Genomic DNA, 17,186 nt, shown 5'->3' with positions numbered 1-17,186 from the left:
CTAGTTTGAATATATTTGACTTAATCATCATTAATGGTTAGCATATGTCTCAAGAGATTTGTTCCTGCCCACAGATTTTTTTCTTCATGCAAACATTTAAATATTTGCTTTTTGCAATTCAGACCTTAACGTATTTGGGATTGATTGCTAGGTGAGGTGTGAGGCATGAACCAAACTTCATTTTTTCTGTAAGGATAACCGTTGTTCTAAAACTACTTATGGAGTCACCCTTCGTCCCCCACTGATCTGTCATGCCATCTCATCATATCTCAAAGGTCAGTATATATGCGTGGGCTACTTTCCAGGCTCCTCATTTCACTGCACTGCTCAGAACACCTGCACCACATACAACACAGACTCTACAATAAAACTTACCATCTTCTAAGTCTCCTCAACCTCTTCTTCATAGTTAGAAGCATCCAACTATCTTAGTCCTTTGCCATTCCACAAACATTTAAATATATGCTCATCACATTCAGCAAAACCTCTGTTGGAATTTCTGCTTTAAATGGCGTTGAGTCTACAGATAATTTAGGGGGAGATCTGACACCCTTACAACCTTCAGTATTCATGAACAAAGGCAGTTCTTCATTTGTTTCTACCTTGCTTCTTCACCTTTATACTTCAAGTCCCAAATCAGGCCTTAACCTAAAACACTGCCTGCCTTAACCATCTGGTTAAGGTATTGGGGAAGGTATTTCACCTTCCCAACTAAAAGTGTGTCTTTTATGTGCAAATTGGGGTGAGTTTGAGGTTTCTGTTGGAGCGATGGTAGAATTCTTCATTATTGAATATATCAAGAATTTGAGAAGAGTAAGATGATACTGGTTTGAGACGCACTGGGTTTGGGGTGTCTCTTGTATACTGGATGCTTGCTATGCTATGTTCTTCAGGACAGAGGAGTCTGGATAAAGATACTGGTTTGATGAGATTGCCCACTGAAACTACATGACTAAGAAGGTAACTAGTGATGGGATCGTGAGGACCAGGATTTAAATGGGTAGAGGAAGAGAAAATTATGTAAGAAGCTAAGAAATAAGAAACATGTAAAGTTAACCAGAAGAGTGAAGTCAGGAGGAAACAGGGAAAGACGGTTTCTGAAGTGGTCAACACTGCCCAAATCCAGAGAAGAAAAATCACTAGAATAGCCAATGTTAGATCTTAACAGATCTAACAATTAAGAGGTCATTTATGACAGAAGAGATGGGTTTTAAAAAAAAAACACTTAACTTCACTGAGTTAAGGAGAGAATGGGAAAAAGTGGTTGGCACAAAACAGACACTCAGATACTTGTTGAAGACAAGCCTGAGAAAAATGGAGAGAAGGCAGGCTATTCTCTAAATGAGCCCAGCTGTGAAAGGAAGGAATAGCAGAATGTCTCAGAGGAGAAACAGGACATTATGAGACCTGACGTCTACCATCATCCCATACACTGGCCTCCATCCCATACACAGGTAGCAGAGCGAGCAAGCTTCCACATAAGTGCTTCTTTAGAGGGAAAAATGAACATGGGATCCCTAATGGGAATGATGAGAGTGAGCGAGTGGATGTGAGAGCCATGGATGCTGACGACAAGGTGACGTTCTAGATGTGTGGGCAGAGACACAGAAAAGACTCCGGGTACAGCATGGTCACCTTCCTGCCTTTGAGGTCACCTGACATAAATTAAAGAAGGGGTTTTCCTCAAGCTATCTTCTATATTCTTTAATGAAAATACAGGGGCTCAAACTTGAACAAATTGGTTTTCCCTTTAGATAAAAGGCATCCATCATAGGATCAGATCAACAATACAATGAAGGAAGCCACATAATGAGTTGAGAAAAGATATGGTAAACATTTAATGAAACTGGGAGACTTTTAACAACTGTGATTCAGATAAAATAAATTAAAATATTAGGAAAAGATTATTCTTTCTTATACAGAAGAATGTGCCAACACCTAGAGTTAACAGAGCTGCTACGGAAGAGGAATAAGTCCTCCAACTGAGCATCTAGGACAGATTAAATGGACCCTAAAGAAAGCATATAATTCTCTTTTTAAAAGAAAGCATATAATTCTCTCTTTAAGGGCCAGTGATGCCTGAAAAGGCATGTTACTCTTCAGGAACACATGTATATGCTAAGTTATGTAGGATTATCACCTGCTAGGGTTTTTCCCCCTTTCACCTCCAACATACCTGAGTGTATATTTGATGTAACTGCTTTGGGACGAGGCCAGCTTATACCACGAGGGGAGGGGGGACTGTCTTACAGGAAATGAGATCTGATGATGCCAATGACATAGAAAGTAGCTTCTCACTCCAGTCACTGTGTTCAAGTGTGTTCCAGAAAGGGTACCTGGTATACTGAACCAGTCATTCCCACATGCACTTCCTGAATGTCTTTTCACCCCCATGAATCTCTTATTCCCTTTCCTTGAACACCTACCCTGTGCTGAGCTCTAGAGACCTCCACAGAAGCTGCTATCAAGCTCTCACTATATGCCAGACCCATGTTACCTGCCTCACACGCGTTCTCTCATTTAATCCACATCTCATGCCCACAAGAGAGGAACTAGTATCACTGTCCCCATTTTACAGATGAGAAAATTGTGTTAAGAGAACTGAAGTAATTTGCCTCCGTCGTACAGCAAGCATGTGGCAAAGCTGAAACTTGAATCCGGGTGTGTCTGACTTAAAGCCCACGCTCTCAACCATCTCCCTGCACTAACCATGAACAAGTCCACGTGCTGTTCCCATACTGTACATGTTTGGAGTTGGGGCAGCGCAGAAAAGGAAGAACTGAGAAGTGAGGCTGCCCGTCCACCCACTCTGCACAGGACACGCAGCTGAGCCTGCTCAATTCTGGAACACGACCCGAGGGTTAACCACCTGTAGCGGCCACTGCCTCTGCCTACCTCCTTCTTGCCCCTCAGGGCAAGGGAATAGGAAATTACGAGAGAACAAAATGCTTGGAGAAGGCGACTGTATTTGACTCGCCAGGGCAGGCAGCCTGAGTGCCTCTAATAAGCCTCAGGGAGAGTGTGCCTTTGCTTAAGGGACGCCTTCAAGCATCTCCTGGAGGCTTCAGGAAAGGAGGTCTCCGGAGAGAGAGCAGAGTGATGCTTCTTCCCTGTCAGAGTAACTGCTCTAACCACTCAGATTTAAATGTCCCATTACTCACAGCATCACTCTGCCAAAGGGTCACATTTTCTATTCAACTGAAGTGACCTCCTAGGTCTGGGATAAAAATGAAAAAAGTCTGACTTGCTTTGAAATGCAAAAGACCTCCATCTCCAGCTTGTTCTAGTCCCCAAGGGACCAGGGACACCCCTGGAGTCTGACTCGCTGCTCTTTATTCAAAGTCCAGACCCTGGTCTTCTATAAGGTCCCCCCAAAGGTCCGCACCCTGGAGTGGTGCAAAGGGCAACCAGATGCAGATAGGCTCCTGGCCATCGCGCTGTTATGATTATAATAGGCACTTTGGACTGTTTCCCTGAGGATCACCAAGTACAGACAGGTTAAAAAAAAAAAAAAAAGTTAGTCTGTATCATATCCCAAAATGGGTCCAAGCCATTTCTCAACCTCGGCCACAGACATGTTCTTCCTCGAAGCATAATCCTCAATCTGCAAAAGATTAAAGGCAGTTTGTTAAAACAAAATGATATGACTTTCTGAACTAAAGTTCCCTCAGCATTCACTAAGATACTCTAAGTACCTTCCACGTCTTATCTTAATATTAATAGTGATCCATTGAGTTAAACAGAGACAGATATTTATTTATTCACTAGAGTGCCTTATTCTCTGGGCAGAAAAACAATATGTAGTAACTATCTGGTGCTTGGAAGCCTGCCTGGGGTGGGGGGGGGCGGGGAGGGGAGGGGAGGGTGGTCTATTTATACATGGGAGGACTAGAATTGGAGTAATGAGTTGAAACCAAAGCAAGACATTAGTGGGGGTAAATTTCTTCATCTTTTGCCTCTCATTTTATTCTCATTCACATGTAAAATAGGTTTAACAGTTCCATTTAAAACAAGATAGGCACCAAGGGATGCCGCCTACAATGAAACAGCTAACTTACCTGATCCTTGGAAATTTTCCCCACAGCAAAATACCTGGACTTCAAGTTGGAGAAGTAAAGGCCAGATACTGCTGAAGCAGGTGCCATGGCCAGCGATTCTGTTAACCTAATGCCTGAGGAGAGCAGCATGAGGAAAAATGCACATTTATTCAGTGCTGAGACAGGCCTGCCAGTTGCTGGCACCCAATAAAGTCTTATTTACAAGTGAGTGAGAGTGAACTTGTGCCTTTTAGGTGGACACATGATGTAGCACGAAAGCTGTGAGCAGAGTAGTGTAGCAAACTCCCACCAAGGGGATGAACAAATTTAGGACATGCAGATCTCCTGTGACCAGGGCAGGGGTGGGGAGGAGGCCTGGAAGATTCTACACTCTTCCCCTGCCCTCCAAGATCAGTTAGAGGCTACACCCCGCCTTCTAGACGAGGACCCCAGCCCTGGAGTTGAGGACACCATCTGGGCCTGCAGAGGCTGCTGCGGGGCCAAGGTCGCTAAGGGACGACTGACAGCTGGGCCCCACCAAGCAAGAGCCCACGTCACGGCTACCTAGTCCACGTCATGCACTTTCTGGACAAGGTAACAGAGCAGTGTGAAGGTTAAGTGCTTTGCCAAAGGTCACCCAGCTGGCTTATGGGTCCTAAATCCCCACCTCCTGGCTCCTGAGCCCATGCTATTCCTGCCAGCCCAGATTCAACAAGCCTCACAGCTCCGCACGTGCACCTACATTCTTTGATTCTCCAGCGTGGATGGCACGCTTCTGATGAACTCCACTAACAACAGTGCGTTAACAGTAGTACAGATATAAAGAGGAAGGGAGCGAAGGGAAGGATGGGAGTTCTGTGAGACAAAAGTCCAGGGATGCTCCTGGAAGGAATGGAAGGACAGAGCGATGTGAAGTGTGTTACTAGAGGTTACAGAGGTCACTCACTAGCGGAGAGGCTGAAAACAGTAACATACATATATTAGGGAATGGGGTACGCGATGTGTGAGATGGTATGAATCAGCTAAGCTCCCATCTGTTGTGGTGAAGAGAAAAAAATAAACTGATAAACCTAAAGATGGAGATGTGAGACCACCACTTGATAATATGGAGGGAAGAGGTCCCGTTTCTACAGGACCTCCATGTGCAGAAATTAAAATGTGTTTCTTTTCCTCTTGTTGGAAAATAATAATGCTATGGAGGTGAAGTGCTAGAACAGACTGCGAGCAGTGAGGAAAGGGCTTCTTCGGTGGCTCAGTGGTAAAGAATCTGCCTGCAATGCAGGAGCTGCAGGAGATGTGGGTTCAATCCCTGGGTTTGAAAGATTCCCTGGAGAAGGGCATGGCAACCCATTCCATTATTCTTGCCTAAAGAATCCCATGGACAGAGAAGCCTAGCAGGTTACAGTCCATGGGGTCGCGAAGAGTTGGACACGACTTAAGCACACACACGGTGAGGAAAGAGGGATTGGGGATTTTGCCATAAGCCCCTCTCCACGTTTTCCCCGTCAGCCCTTCATGCCTCTCCTTCGCTACTGTGCGTGTCACCCGAGGAAGATGCACGCCCCTCTCCAGCACTGACCTGTGCGCTGCTCCACGTCCGCCAGCCTCCACATGGTCAGCTTCTCAGTGTGGTCAGGCTGGCTGGGATAGCCGGGTGCAGGCCGGATGCCCTCGTAGCGCAGTCTCCGCAGGTCAGCCACAGCCAGCTGCTCACCACTGCAGTAACCCCACAGCTCCCTGCGGACCCGCTCGTGCAGCTCCTCAGCAAAGGCCTGGGACCAGGACACGGAACACACAGCTCAGGCAGAGGTGGGAGCCCCTCTCCTGCCTCCATCCTGCCTGCTATCCTACTCGCCCTGCAGGCAGGGAAGATCCGCAGAGGGACAAGTGACAGCCGACAGTCTCAACTCATCTGTGGTGTCACCAGTGGCTCTGGGGCTCAGTTTTGGTCTCTGTCTGGACTCTGAAGGGTCATGGTCCATGATCTGAGATCTGAGGCCCTTCAAACTTTCTCCTGACTCTCAGGTTCTGGTTTACGGTGGCCAGGAGGAGGGGGGGATCGTGACAGTGGCCTCGGGAAAAGGGAAGTGGCCCCCACAGCAACATAGGCTGCCCCACCCCACGGAGGAAGATGAGGGATCTACGGAGGAGTCCAACATCAGAACGAGAAGCTCTGAATCAGAAATCTGTTTGGTTTTTCTCCGGCTCTTCTGGAAAACATTGTATCAAGGCTCTGGGGGCCGTTCCAACTACAGTGCTGCTGAAGGCTGCTCTGTGCCCAAAGATGAGGCATGAGAGCAACTCATGAATTCAAGATCTAAGAGTACACGTGTTGTTAGAGCCAGGAGCACACACACGCACACGCACACACGCGGCCCCCGGCCCCTAGCCCTGGCGCCTGGCCTCGGGCACCGCGCTCTACCTCGGCCAGCCGGTCCCCCAGCGCCTTGACCATGATGCTGCTGTAGTCGTCGCACTCCTCCTCGTGGGCCTTGCTCAGCTCCTCCACCCCAAAGCAGGCAACGGCGAACAGGCCCAGGTAGTCGGGGACGCCTGAGTGCAGGGGGGCGATGAAGTCCGAGAGGCAGAGGTACGGGTCCGAGCTGGCAGAGTCCTTCTCGGCCTTGAAACGCAAGGAGTGGGTGGAGCGGCCATTAGCACGGATGTGGCACTAACACCCAGCAAACAGCAATCCAGCGTCTTCCAATGAACACAAGCTTCAAACGGGCTGTCTGTTGTGTTCACCCCAGTATTTAGAAGAGTGCATGATATATAGGGTGTTCAATAAACACATGTTGAATAAACAAATGGAACGAGACCTATATGATATGATATACACACGTAGTTGAGAAACCAGTTAACCTCACACACTCACAAGTATCTACTGAATGCCTACTGGAACTGGAACCCTAAATAGTCACATAAGATATTTTTTTTTTCCTCCAAAAGTGTTGTCAATTAGAGATCAACATTAAATCCTGAAGTTATGTTCAAAAGAGGTCCACTTGGTGTATAAGCCTCTGCTTCGCACTGACAGAAGCAGTCCAACAACGGCCAAGGGCAGCAACACAGGGCTGCACGCCCAGCCGTGGGCGGCGGGTCACAGGCAGCTAAGGGCGCTGCTTAAACGAAGCAGGCTCTGCTTCTGGGGTCTCTCCTCAGGCCAGGCAGCCATTCTCCCTGTTTTCCATCTCCAACTGATGACTGACTCTTCCTGCTGCTAAGTTGACAAGCAAACTCTTACACATGTTTCACAAGCAACACATATTTGCTGAGAAGGTAAATAGTGAATAGCTAATATGTACTGAGTGCTTACTATATATCAGGCATTAGTTGGTGCTTTATATGAACTAATTAATTAAATCATCTCGATAACCCTGTGAAGTAAGTGATACCATCAGTTTCATTTTACAGACAAGAAATCTGAGGCAGCAAGGGCTTGAAGAACTAGCTCAAGGCCAGAGAGTCACAGGTCAGATCCACAACCACGGCTCCTGACCACTAGGTAGCATTCCTTAGGACAGAATGAATAACCAGTAAGCAGCCAGCCAGAATCTTCGTAGTTATTTGCTTGCCAGCTCTAGAAACAAGTACAGTTTAATCAACACTGGGCAGAAAATGGTTAAGTGGCTGCAGGCAAGAAGGTAGCTGACAAAGGCACATGGGAATGTCATAGACTCAGGGCCAGCCCCGCAGGGAGAAGCTGCCTTCCAGTTGCACTCTGCCCATCAACTGCTCTTTGCTAACAAAAGCCAGAGGGAGAGGCAAAGCTGCCTGGCACCATAAGGAGAGACAGGTCATAGAGCCCCACAGCACTTTCAAAGACACAGTGATCAGAGCCACTCAGAAGAGAAGACCCCCCAGTGCAGTCAGTCGCTACAGTCAGAATTTTCCAGTGTACTGGAAAAAAAAAGCACCTCTTTAGAAATATCTATCCGGATAAGTATATACGTACTGAGGTCATTACACTAAATGTCCTAATACCGTCCATCATAGACTGCCTGGACAGGAATGGTGCTGGGTGTAAAAAGAGATCAGAGGACACAGGACTGAAGGAGGAAACTTCAGGCCAGGGAGGAGGTTTCTGAACTGAGTTACTTTGGTAAAAGGAAAGTCACTAATTCCCTAGTGAGGCGGGGCAAGAACTTAACGTCAGAATCCTCTCGTGTCTTGTGGCATCTGAGCCTGAGTGCACAGTGGGATGTGCTGGGCCTGGGTGCACACAGCAAGGCTGTAACCACTCCCACTTAACTTGTTAAGGCACCTTTTAATGTCCCCAGTTTAAGGATTCCCTCAGATGTTGTTACAGCTAAAATATCTGTCATTATGAATTATATGGTGGTTATGATGAAAAGCAATACTATAGTTTTGAAGGACTGAGAATGGTAGTTAAGACCCTGCAAAAATAACTTTCTACCACCCTTTGTTAATGACTGGTGAATTCTGGTTCCAGTTGATTAGGCCATCTTGTTTTTTTATAGCAGCTGAAGGGACATGCTTAAAAACTTGCATGTTTAACGGCAGGGGCACAGAGATGGAGCCGTGTGCGGAACAGCCTGTTCTCTGACCCAGGAAGAGCCAGTGGTGTGGGGCTGTGGACAGGCTGGGCTCCCTCCAAGCTGTGGGGCTTAGTGTACTCTCCACTGGCCCTCGTGTTCTCCTCTGCACATAGACACTGCCTGCCAACAAGCTGAGTGGAAATTAAACAAGATGCTCCATCAAGTGGCAACTAAGCAGCTGGCCCCCAGTAGACATGCAGTGGAAGTCTGCTCCCACCTGTTTTCTCCTTGAGAAAGGGGGCCACCAGCCTGGTTTAACAACAGGCCTGGACCCAAACCGACATTCTTGAGCAAGTGAAAGTCCACCTGTGTGTGACCCCGAGGCAACAGCAGCATTACTCCTCACGCATCCAATCTGACAGGAGATGCCTCCCTCCTGCTGGTGCCTGAGGCCCAGCTTCCAAACCCATGTTGCCCCGTTCTCTCCATCACAAAGCCTCGGGCTCAGGACTGCGATGGGTCATCTGGGGTGAGGGGGCGCGGAGCCCTGCTAACACAAAGCTCAGACTTATGCCAATCTTGTTTATGATCTTTCAGTGCTTAAACCAAAAAGGAGGGCTCCGTGCCCGCTGGCAGCACGGCCTCCATACCTGCTGCCTGAGCCCGTAGAAGGTGGCTATGGGCTCCGAGGCCTGTGGCACTGCGCCTTCCGCGTACAGGTGGATATCATCCTGAATGCTCTGTGCTGGCCAGAACCCAACCACACCCCTGGCCTGGAGCTTCTTCTGACTGATCAGTGCCTGCAGCATATTTTGGGCATCATCGTAGACCTTTTTGGCCTCTTCACCTATTAGGAAAATATAAGAATTCACTTAGAGATTCAATAACACCCACTAGAGAAAGCTTTTTAAAACTACTACTTCTCTCCAGTTTCCCTCCTTATTCCTCTCTTTTCCTCTCAAATATTTTAAGTCAGTATTTGCAGTCAGCACAGCCCTAGGTGCAGCAGCTGAGGGTTCAGCGGTTCTGCTAAGTACAGCTCCCAGACACAGTCGGCTCAACCAGCTCACACCACTCAGATTTTTCCATTTAACAAAAGGCAGGGCGCCAGCTCTCACTCCCTGCAGTAACGTGTCAGACAGAGTGACACAAAGCAGGCCAGATCCTCCCGTCACCGTGTTCCCTGTGCACAGACAGCCCCCCTGACCTCACCGTGACCCCCGGGGTTCAGAACAGCCTGCAGAGTGGAGTGGGGTTCGGGTGCTGCAGGGATCCCACAGGCCTCGCCTGGCTACGGCAGTGCCAGCAGGGCCTCAGTGCCTCACCAGGGCCTGGCCGGCCAGCTCTACTTTGGCCTCTCTACTGCTCCCTGTGATCACTCCCGAGCACTTCAGAACTAGAGCCCCTTTCTCACTACTGCACCCTGGGGAGCCTGAGAGCTGCTGTATCCCAGAATCCTAATATGCACCCCAGGGATCCCTCCAGGAAGGGGACAAGGGGTGGTCTCTCAGGCTCCTCTCGGCCCTAACCCCACATGTCCAGCAGTCCACTCCTCATCTCGCTCTGAGTTGGCTGTTACTGAACCCTTTGAAGGGCTTAGCCTTCATGGGCTTAGATCCCATGTCTCTGAGGCAGGGCTGGAAGACAGAAGCAGATTATCTATCGACTGGCTTGTTGCCCCCAACCCTTGCCTCCACTGGGCACAATGGACTCCTTGCCATTCAAATCAGCCCAAATGCCCATGCCTTCCCACTCGGTCTCCTCGGCCTGGAGTGTCCTTACTTCATCACCATCTCACATTCCCAGTCCCAGCCTCAGTAACTCCCACTTAATCTTCAAACAGCAGTTCAAACCATATCCTCCAGGAAGCCTTTCCTGATCTTCCAGTTTGAGCTTGAGCTCATCTACCAGTGTGGTGTCCACAGAGGCCTGGGCTTAGCCCTGAAGCAGAAGCCTGGTCTGTCATACGAGAATCACCCTCCACTGCTGCCCCAGCCAGCAGGTACCAGATGGCAGCCATGATACGTCTTCTCTGCGGATCCCCAATGCCCAGCAAGTAATTGATGTCAACAAAGATTCAGTACAGAATGGGTAAGCGAAATGCCAAGTTTAGTCAATAAATAACAATCAACCCAGCAGTTTAAAAACCATCAAAAGACTGAGCAGGTAAACAATATCCTATATCATATTGTAACAATGAACTCTAGGAATCTGCTGGAAGCCCAGGGGTTAGGACTCCATACTCCAAGGACCCAGGTACGATCCCTGGTCAGGACCCCACAAGCTTTGAGGTGCAGCCAAAAGAAAAGACAAAAAAACAAAACACTCCATCCAGCATAATCCAAACCCACTGCTCCACTACCTATTCTCATCTTCAAGGGCCCAAGACAATGTCTTGAATATCAGAGCAGGACGGAAGCACTTATGGAACGAACCTACAGTTTTGTCGTCAAATATCTTGGGAAAGCCTCGGTTCGGGTATTTGCCCCGGAGCTGCCAGACGTCGAAGAAAGGCTTCCAATCAATGTAGTCCACCAGCTTCTGCAGGTCGTAGTCTTCAAAGACCCGAGTCCCGAGGAACATGGGCTTCACTGCAGGAAAGGAGTGAGCCGTCAACCCTGATGATGCCAGGGCAGGCCTGTGGCTCAGCACCCTTTGTGCCCAGAGCCACCTATGAGAAGCCTTCCTGGCCTGCTCCATCCTGCTCTGTCAGCTCCCATGCCCTGCCTCCCTCCTGTCACCCAGAGGAGTTGTTTTACAAAGAGGGGAACTCGAAATTACTGTGGAGAAGGCCTAATTCTGCAGCACATCTTAAATAAAAGTCTTCCTCCCCTGCAGCTGATTGACTACATCACCCTTGGAAACTTCCCTCAACCCGTCCCCTCACCCTCGCCCAAGAAAAAAGGCAGACTGGGTTCACCTTCACTTGTACAGAGGAAGATAACACTAAAAGAAAATGCACAGGAGAAAGACACATAGAAGAAGTGACATCCATCAAGTTTTAAAACATGATCAATAATCTATATTGCCTACTGATACATATGGACTTCCCTCATACTCAGTTGGTAAAGAATCCGCCTGCAATGCACGAGACCCTGGTTTGATTCCTGGGTTGGGAAGACACACTGGAGGAGGGATAGGCTACCTACTCCAGTATTCTTGGTCCTCCCTTGTGGCTCAGCTGGTAAAGAATCCACCTGCAATGTGGGAGACCTGGGTTCAATCCCTGCATTGGGAAGATCCCCTGGAGAAGAGCAAGGCTACTAACTCCAGTATTCTGGCCTGGAGAATTCCATGGACTGTATAGTCCATGGGATTGCAAAGAGTTGGACACGACTGAGCAACTTTCACTTTCACTGATACATATACACATGATCAAAGTCTAAGGAAATGCATGGAAACCAGGCATCAGGTTCAGGGTCCTGCCAGGGAGGCAGGGGCTCACAGGGATTTCCACTATGTTTTGCTCTGTCTTTTTAAAATGGGCAGTAGGTTCCTTCTTAAGTGACTGGTAGGAGTACATGGATATTCAATACATTCTCCTTTACACTGCCTTGTGAGTCATAAGTGAAATACTAGTGAAGACTTCAGAGACAGACGGTGCCCCTGGGCTTCCTGGACACCACTGCTGCCCCCTGTGCCACCAAGCCTGGGGGGGTCAGGCCGGGGTCCAGGGTGATCACTCTGCTGCCCGCTTCCCAGCCCTCACATCCTCAGTTTCCTGATCTGCAACCAGGGATCAGAGAACTTAAACTAAACCACCATGCTTTGGTGCTCAGCGATAACACAGGAAGTCTCCAGAGTGTTTTTCTCTCATTAGGTGGTATAAGTGAGAGGTCAAAGTATAGGAAAAGTATGCGCAGCTTCTTAATTTTGCCTGGAAATCTCTACCTTTTTATACCACTCATGGGAGCTTTTTCCCATGTGTTCCTGGTCATTTTTTACTATACAGGACAATCCCTTCCTTGTAAGTATTTTATTCTGCTGATTTGTTTGGTAATTAAAAAGAAACTACAGCTGTTCTCCTAACTGAAGTGTCCTCTTGCTTGGAAAGACAGGGAAACACTCTGCTTCTGGGTGACTGAAGGGTGTTATTCTTGAATGAGCTTGTTGGTCAGAGCTGGAAGTTTGTTTGAGGTTTCTAGGTTTACCACCGAAGACCTAGAAAAGAAGAACCCTTCCTTTTCCTTTCATTGACTTCCTGAAAATACGCCAGGACTGGGCTGTCCTTGAGGGGCCCTGCAAGGGGGTTTGGAGAAGGCAATGGCACCCCACTTCAGTACTCTTGCCTGGAAAATCCCATGGACGGAGGAGCCTGGAAGGCTGCAGTCCACGGGGTCGCTGAGGGTTGGACTGAGCGACTTCACTTTCACTTTTCACTTTCATGCATTGGAGAAGGAAATGGCAACCCACTCCAGTGTTCTTGCCTGGAGAATCCCCGGGATGGAGGAGCCTGGTGGGCTGCCGTCTATGGGGTCGCACAGAGTCAGACACGACTGAAGTGACTTAGCAGCAGTAGCAGCAGCAAGGGGGTTAAACAGCTCTTGAAAACTGCCACCACTGACACCTGGAACTGTGGACCTTGAGGGAACTATTTCTACTGAGATGTATTTTGGACATTTGACTTGACTAAAATAGATTTTCCCTTGTGATATTTTCCCAATTTCATAGTGAAAGCTGAAGACAAAATCATCAATTGGGCTGGTATAGTAATGCATATTTTTCAAAGGTTTACACATATTATCTTATTTTATTCTCACATTTCTATAAAGTAACTCCTTTCTTACATATTAGAAACTGTCACACATGGAAGTAAGATGTTCAGGGCCACTCAGGGATTCAGAGCCAGGAGCCAAGTTGGGATTAGAACCCAGGCCTCTCAATTCCCCATGTGCCTTCTTCATGCTAAACGCAGCTGGACTAAATCTAGAACCCAGCTCATCTACGTTTCCAGTTTAATACCCATCACTCTGCTGAGCATGTGTAGAACATGGATGAGATGAGCAATGGAAGCAGATGAGAGGTATTACCTTGGAAATATGGATTCAATTAATATAACCCCTGTTCACCCTGTCTCAGTTTTGCATTCATATCTCATACCTCTCTGAACCTATCAAAATATCTTACACATTATAGTGAACACCTATGCAAGGCAAGAAAGGCTAGAAACCAGAAGGGAAAGAAACCAAATGAAAGAAATCATAAGAGGGAAGAGTCCAAGTGAGAATAAGAGTGAACAGAAACAGAAGAGCCTGCTTTGCTGCAATGTTTGTCTCTTCAACATGCAGGAATTTGCAATTTCAGACACTCCACGTCTGTGCTTGGGCCGGCTGGGACCCAGGCCAAAGCAGCGACACTGCCACCCAGGCGGGCCTCCAGAATGGCTTCCAGGTGAGGGAGGCCCACTCAGGCACAGCACAGAGGCAAGAGCACGGTTTAGAAGACACAGCAGGGATTGAATGTTAGTAACCTTTCAAGTTATCATTTGAAATTCCATTTCTTCAAATTAAAGTGGAGATAATAACACATTCATTTCAGGGTTGTGTCAAGGACTCAGAGCTGCTGCAGTTCAATCTCAGGACAGTGTTTGGTTCTCTATAAATGGCACCTATTGACTTTCACTTTCAATCATCACTGTCGTTCATCATCACTGCTGAACATAATTAAGAGTTTCCAGCTGCCTGTTTGATTCTGCTGACCTGGAAATGCAAACCTCTCTTCAGCTCAGAGCTATCACATGCACTTTTCTCTAACCCACAGCCCAACAGACCTGGAGGAGGCTCTGACAGCCAGTCAATATGGAAACCATTTTCTCTAGCTTGCCTTAAGGTTAAGTATCTTCTCTCCTGTGAAAAAAGAAAAGTTATTCAGTCAGAGACTTAGATTTTCAGCTGCTAGTATGAAAGTATGTCCAAGGAAGCTAGTAAATATATTTTACAAGAAAACAAAAATTCATACTCTAGAAAACTCTTCTGTTACATCTAAAATGGCTTCACATCAGCACCAGAACAACAGAGAGTAAAGATGCACTCCACATCCAGTACACGTGGATACATAAATGCAAGGCAGACCTGCAGCCTTAACTGTAAAGTAAATAAGCGTGCAATGGGGCAGACTCCTGCCCGAACTCTACCTGAGGCTGGGGTTCACTGGGGCCACTGACTGCCCTGAGGCCCAGAAGGCAGAACCAAGGAACAGCCAACTGTGGGCAGATGAAGGAGTGGGCAAGCCAACCACAGTGTCTTGGTCCAGCCAACACTCAGGAACGTCTTCCTTTCTCACTGTTGGTCGTCACACTGCACTTACCGGGCCATCCCCAAAATGCACCCCCTATCCACAACACAAAGCCCAGCAAGCAGATATCCTGACAGCCTCTAAAGCGTAATCATGCCTGATCTCCACAGATCCTCTGAAGCTCCTCTAGAGAAGGACAGTTCTCGAAACACTATTCTGCACAGAGAGTGTTGGATGATCAGGGAGAGAAGCTTACAATGTTCCTAATGTCTTCATTCTCTTCCATTATTTCCTTAAGAATAAGGATCTGTGGGAGTCATTTAGGCACACTGTCTCAGTTCCTGTCTTGCTGCTGCCTCTGAGCTCATGTTTTATTCATTCTCATAACTCGGGTAGCAAACAGCACCCAACACCTACTGCTTACTCAATATATGTTTGGCAGAATAAATAAAATTAATTTTAATATAGCCAAAAATTATTGGGAACAGTAAAGAATGCTGATGTGAAGCAGAAAGTAGGACTTTTCTAAAATGATCCCAAACCTTCCCCTCTTCCAACAGCAAAATAAAGATAATAACCGTAGGATCGTTCTATTACCCAAACAAGAGGGGGGTTTTTGTTACTTACCTTGAGAGACTCATAATGGTCCTGTCTAATATCTTCATATTCTTCCAGGATCTCCTCAAAGTACTCATCTTTTAGATTCTCATCTAACAGTTGAGAACACTGGAAATGCAAGATCAAAATTCAGTAACCACAGAGCAGCGAAAGAAGATAAAATAGGCATAACAATGGTCAGTCCTGAGGTCACAACCTTCAGGAAGCCTTCCCATGTTAACGTCATTTCCTCTCCCTTTACCAATTATGCCAGTTTCTGCCTGGCTGTACAGTAAAGGGTTAACTCAGTAGGCTGGGGACGTTTCAGTGCTGCACATTCTAAAGAGAGGATAGTTCCTGTGAGATAAATACTAAGCCTCCAGTGATAAAGAGTGTCTTTGTCTACCTGGGGCCTTGGGCTATCCTAGATTGTTTATGCTAACAATGTGATTTATGGGGGGACTTGGCTTGTGCTCTGTCTGACCTCTGGAGCGGTTCAAGACTGAGTAACTAAGGTCAGTCAAGTGAGCAGGCCACACCTACGTGACTTGACTTCCAGTAAAAGCCCAAGGCACCCAGGCTCTGCTTAGCATCCCTAGCTGGCAATGTTCCAGCCATGCTATCACACATCATTAGTTGAAGTATCAAGCCCTGTCCATATGACTCCATAGGGAGAGACACCTGGAAGCTGGTGCCTGGCCTTTTCTCGATCTCACTCAATTTTAACCTGTATCCATTCATGGTAATAAACTGTGATTGTGAGTTTAATAGCATTTCTGAGTTCTGTGAGTCACTGAATAAATCACTGAAACTGAGGGGGTTCTGGGGATCCACAACACACTGGGTAGGTACCCTCTCTTCAGGGTTTCAAAGATACTCTGTTTATCTCTCCATCACTGCACTTTTCACAGGTTTCCAGCATCTGTCTACGTGTCTACTTCCATCCTTACTGAATGTTTGTCAACCATGAACTTCTGCTAAAACAAGAAAGGAAACTGATTGGAAAATGTGAGGCTACTCAGTAAACTATAAAACAGAATCAGCCAAGGATATTTATGACTATGATTACCAAGGTGGTAGAAGAATCGCTGCCACCAAAGCCCAAAATATAATCACCAAGAAGAAAGACATGGTTGCCGCTAATCACATCAGTTCCAAAATCACAGCTCTGCCCTATCCCTGCATCCTGCAGCAGGATTTTCTAACACACAAACAGGCAGGGAAGTTCACTATCGTTATCGGAAAGGGAGGAAATTAGGCTGGATGACAACTACAGTGCCCACCAGCTTTAAGTGTCTAGAATTCTATGTGAATTGCCGAAGTATCTCTAATACAATCCAATGACCTATGAGTGAGTATAAGACCAAATCGCTTTATTAAGGAACAAAATCAGAAAAGGCCATTGTGACAAGCCTCAAACTAGGCCCCCAAATGGTATTCACATCAGACTTACATGAGCCTCATCTCAGTGGAGTTCTCCTTTAGGAAACTCAGCAGAGCTCACGAAAACAAGAAGGAATGCCTACTCCCGAGTCCCCAAAGTACATGCAGCCAACGCTTTGAAGATTTTAAAACATTGTTACATTCTGCTAGATTTTAAACTCTGGGAAAGTAAGCCTCGCTATTTCCAGAACTTGACGGCACCCAACAGGAAATACTGGGGAGATGGAAGGTGCTGCTTCCATTGGCTGGCCCCTTCCACACCCTCCATGGAACCCCTGCTCCCAGAGGTATGGTGACAAGCCCCTTCCTGCCCAGGCTGACTTGCTCAATGAGAACAAGTTCATGGCCAATTATATGGGCTGTTCCATATGATCAA

General features: G+C 47.2%; 1 protein-coding gene across 4 annotated transcripts in view; it reads right to left on the bottom strand.

Annotated features, from left to right (window-relative positions):
• Window positions 1-1,814: 1,814 nt before the first annotated feature.
• Window positions 1,815-17,186, bottom strand: part of MTR (5-methyltetrahydrofolate-homocysteine methyltransferase) — a 123,354-nt gene continuing 107,982 nt past the window's right edge. For 3 of the 4 annotated variants that reach the window (XM_055588981.1, XM_055588989.1, XM_055589010.1), the window contains 8 exons: window positions 15,398-15,496; window positions 14,307-14,382; window positions 10,972-11,127; window positions 9,187-9,383; window positions 6,460-6,660; window positions 5,617-5,809; window positions 4,059-4,171; window positions 1,815-3,604 (listed from right to left, as the gene is read on the bottom strand). In XM_055588981.1, the coding sequence (XP_055444956.1) occupies window positions 3,518-3,604; window positions 4,059-4,171; window positions 5,617-5,809; window positions 6,460-6,660; window positions 9,187-9,383; window positions 10,972-11,127; window positions 14,307-14,382; window positions 15,398-15,496 (1,122 nt within the window). In that variant the 3' untranslated portion in view covers window positions 1,815-3,517. The remainder of the gene's footprint in view (window positions 3,605-4,058; window positions 4,172-5,616; window positions 5,810-6,459; window positions 6,661-9,186; window positions 9,384-10,971; window positions 11,128-14,306; window positions 14,383-15,397; window positions 15,497-17,186) is intronic. The other variant, XM_055589000.1, reaches the window with a different exon arrangement.

The sequence above is a fragment of the Bubalus kerabau genome, chromosome 1 (genome assembly GCF_029407905.1).
Source record: "Bubalus kerabau isolate K-KA32 ecotype Philippines breed swamp buffalo chromosome 1, PCC_UOA_SB_1v2, whole genome shotgun sequence".
Taxonomy (NCBI): Eukaryota; Metazoa; Chordata; class Mammalia; order Artiodactyla; family Bovidae; genus Bubalus; species Bubalus kerabau.
The sequence above is the reverse complement of the archived record's forward strand: the minus strand, read 5'-3'. Positions and strand labels throughout refer to the sequence as shown.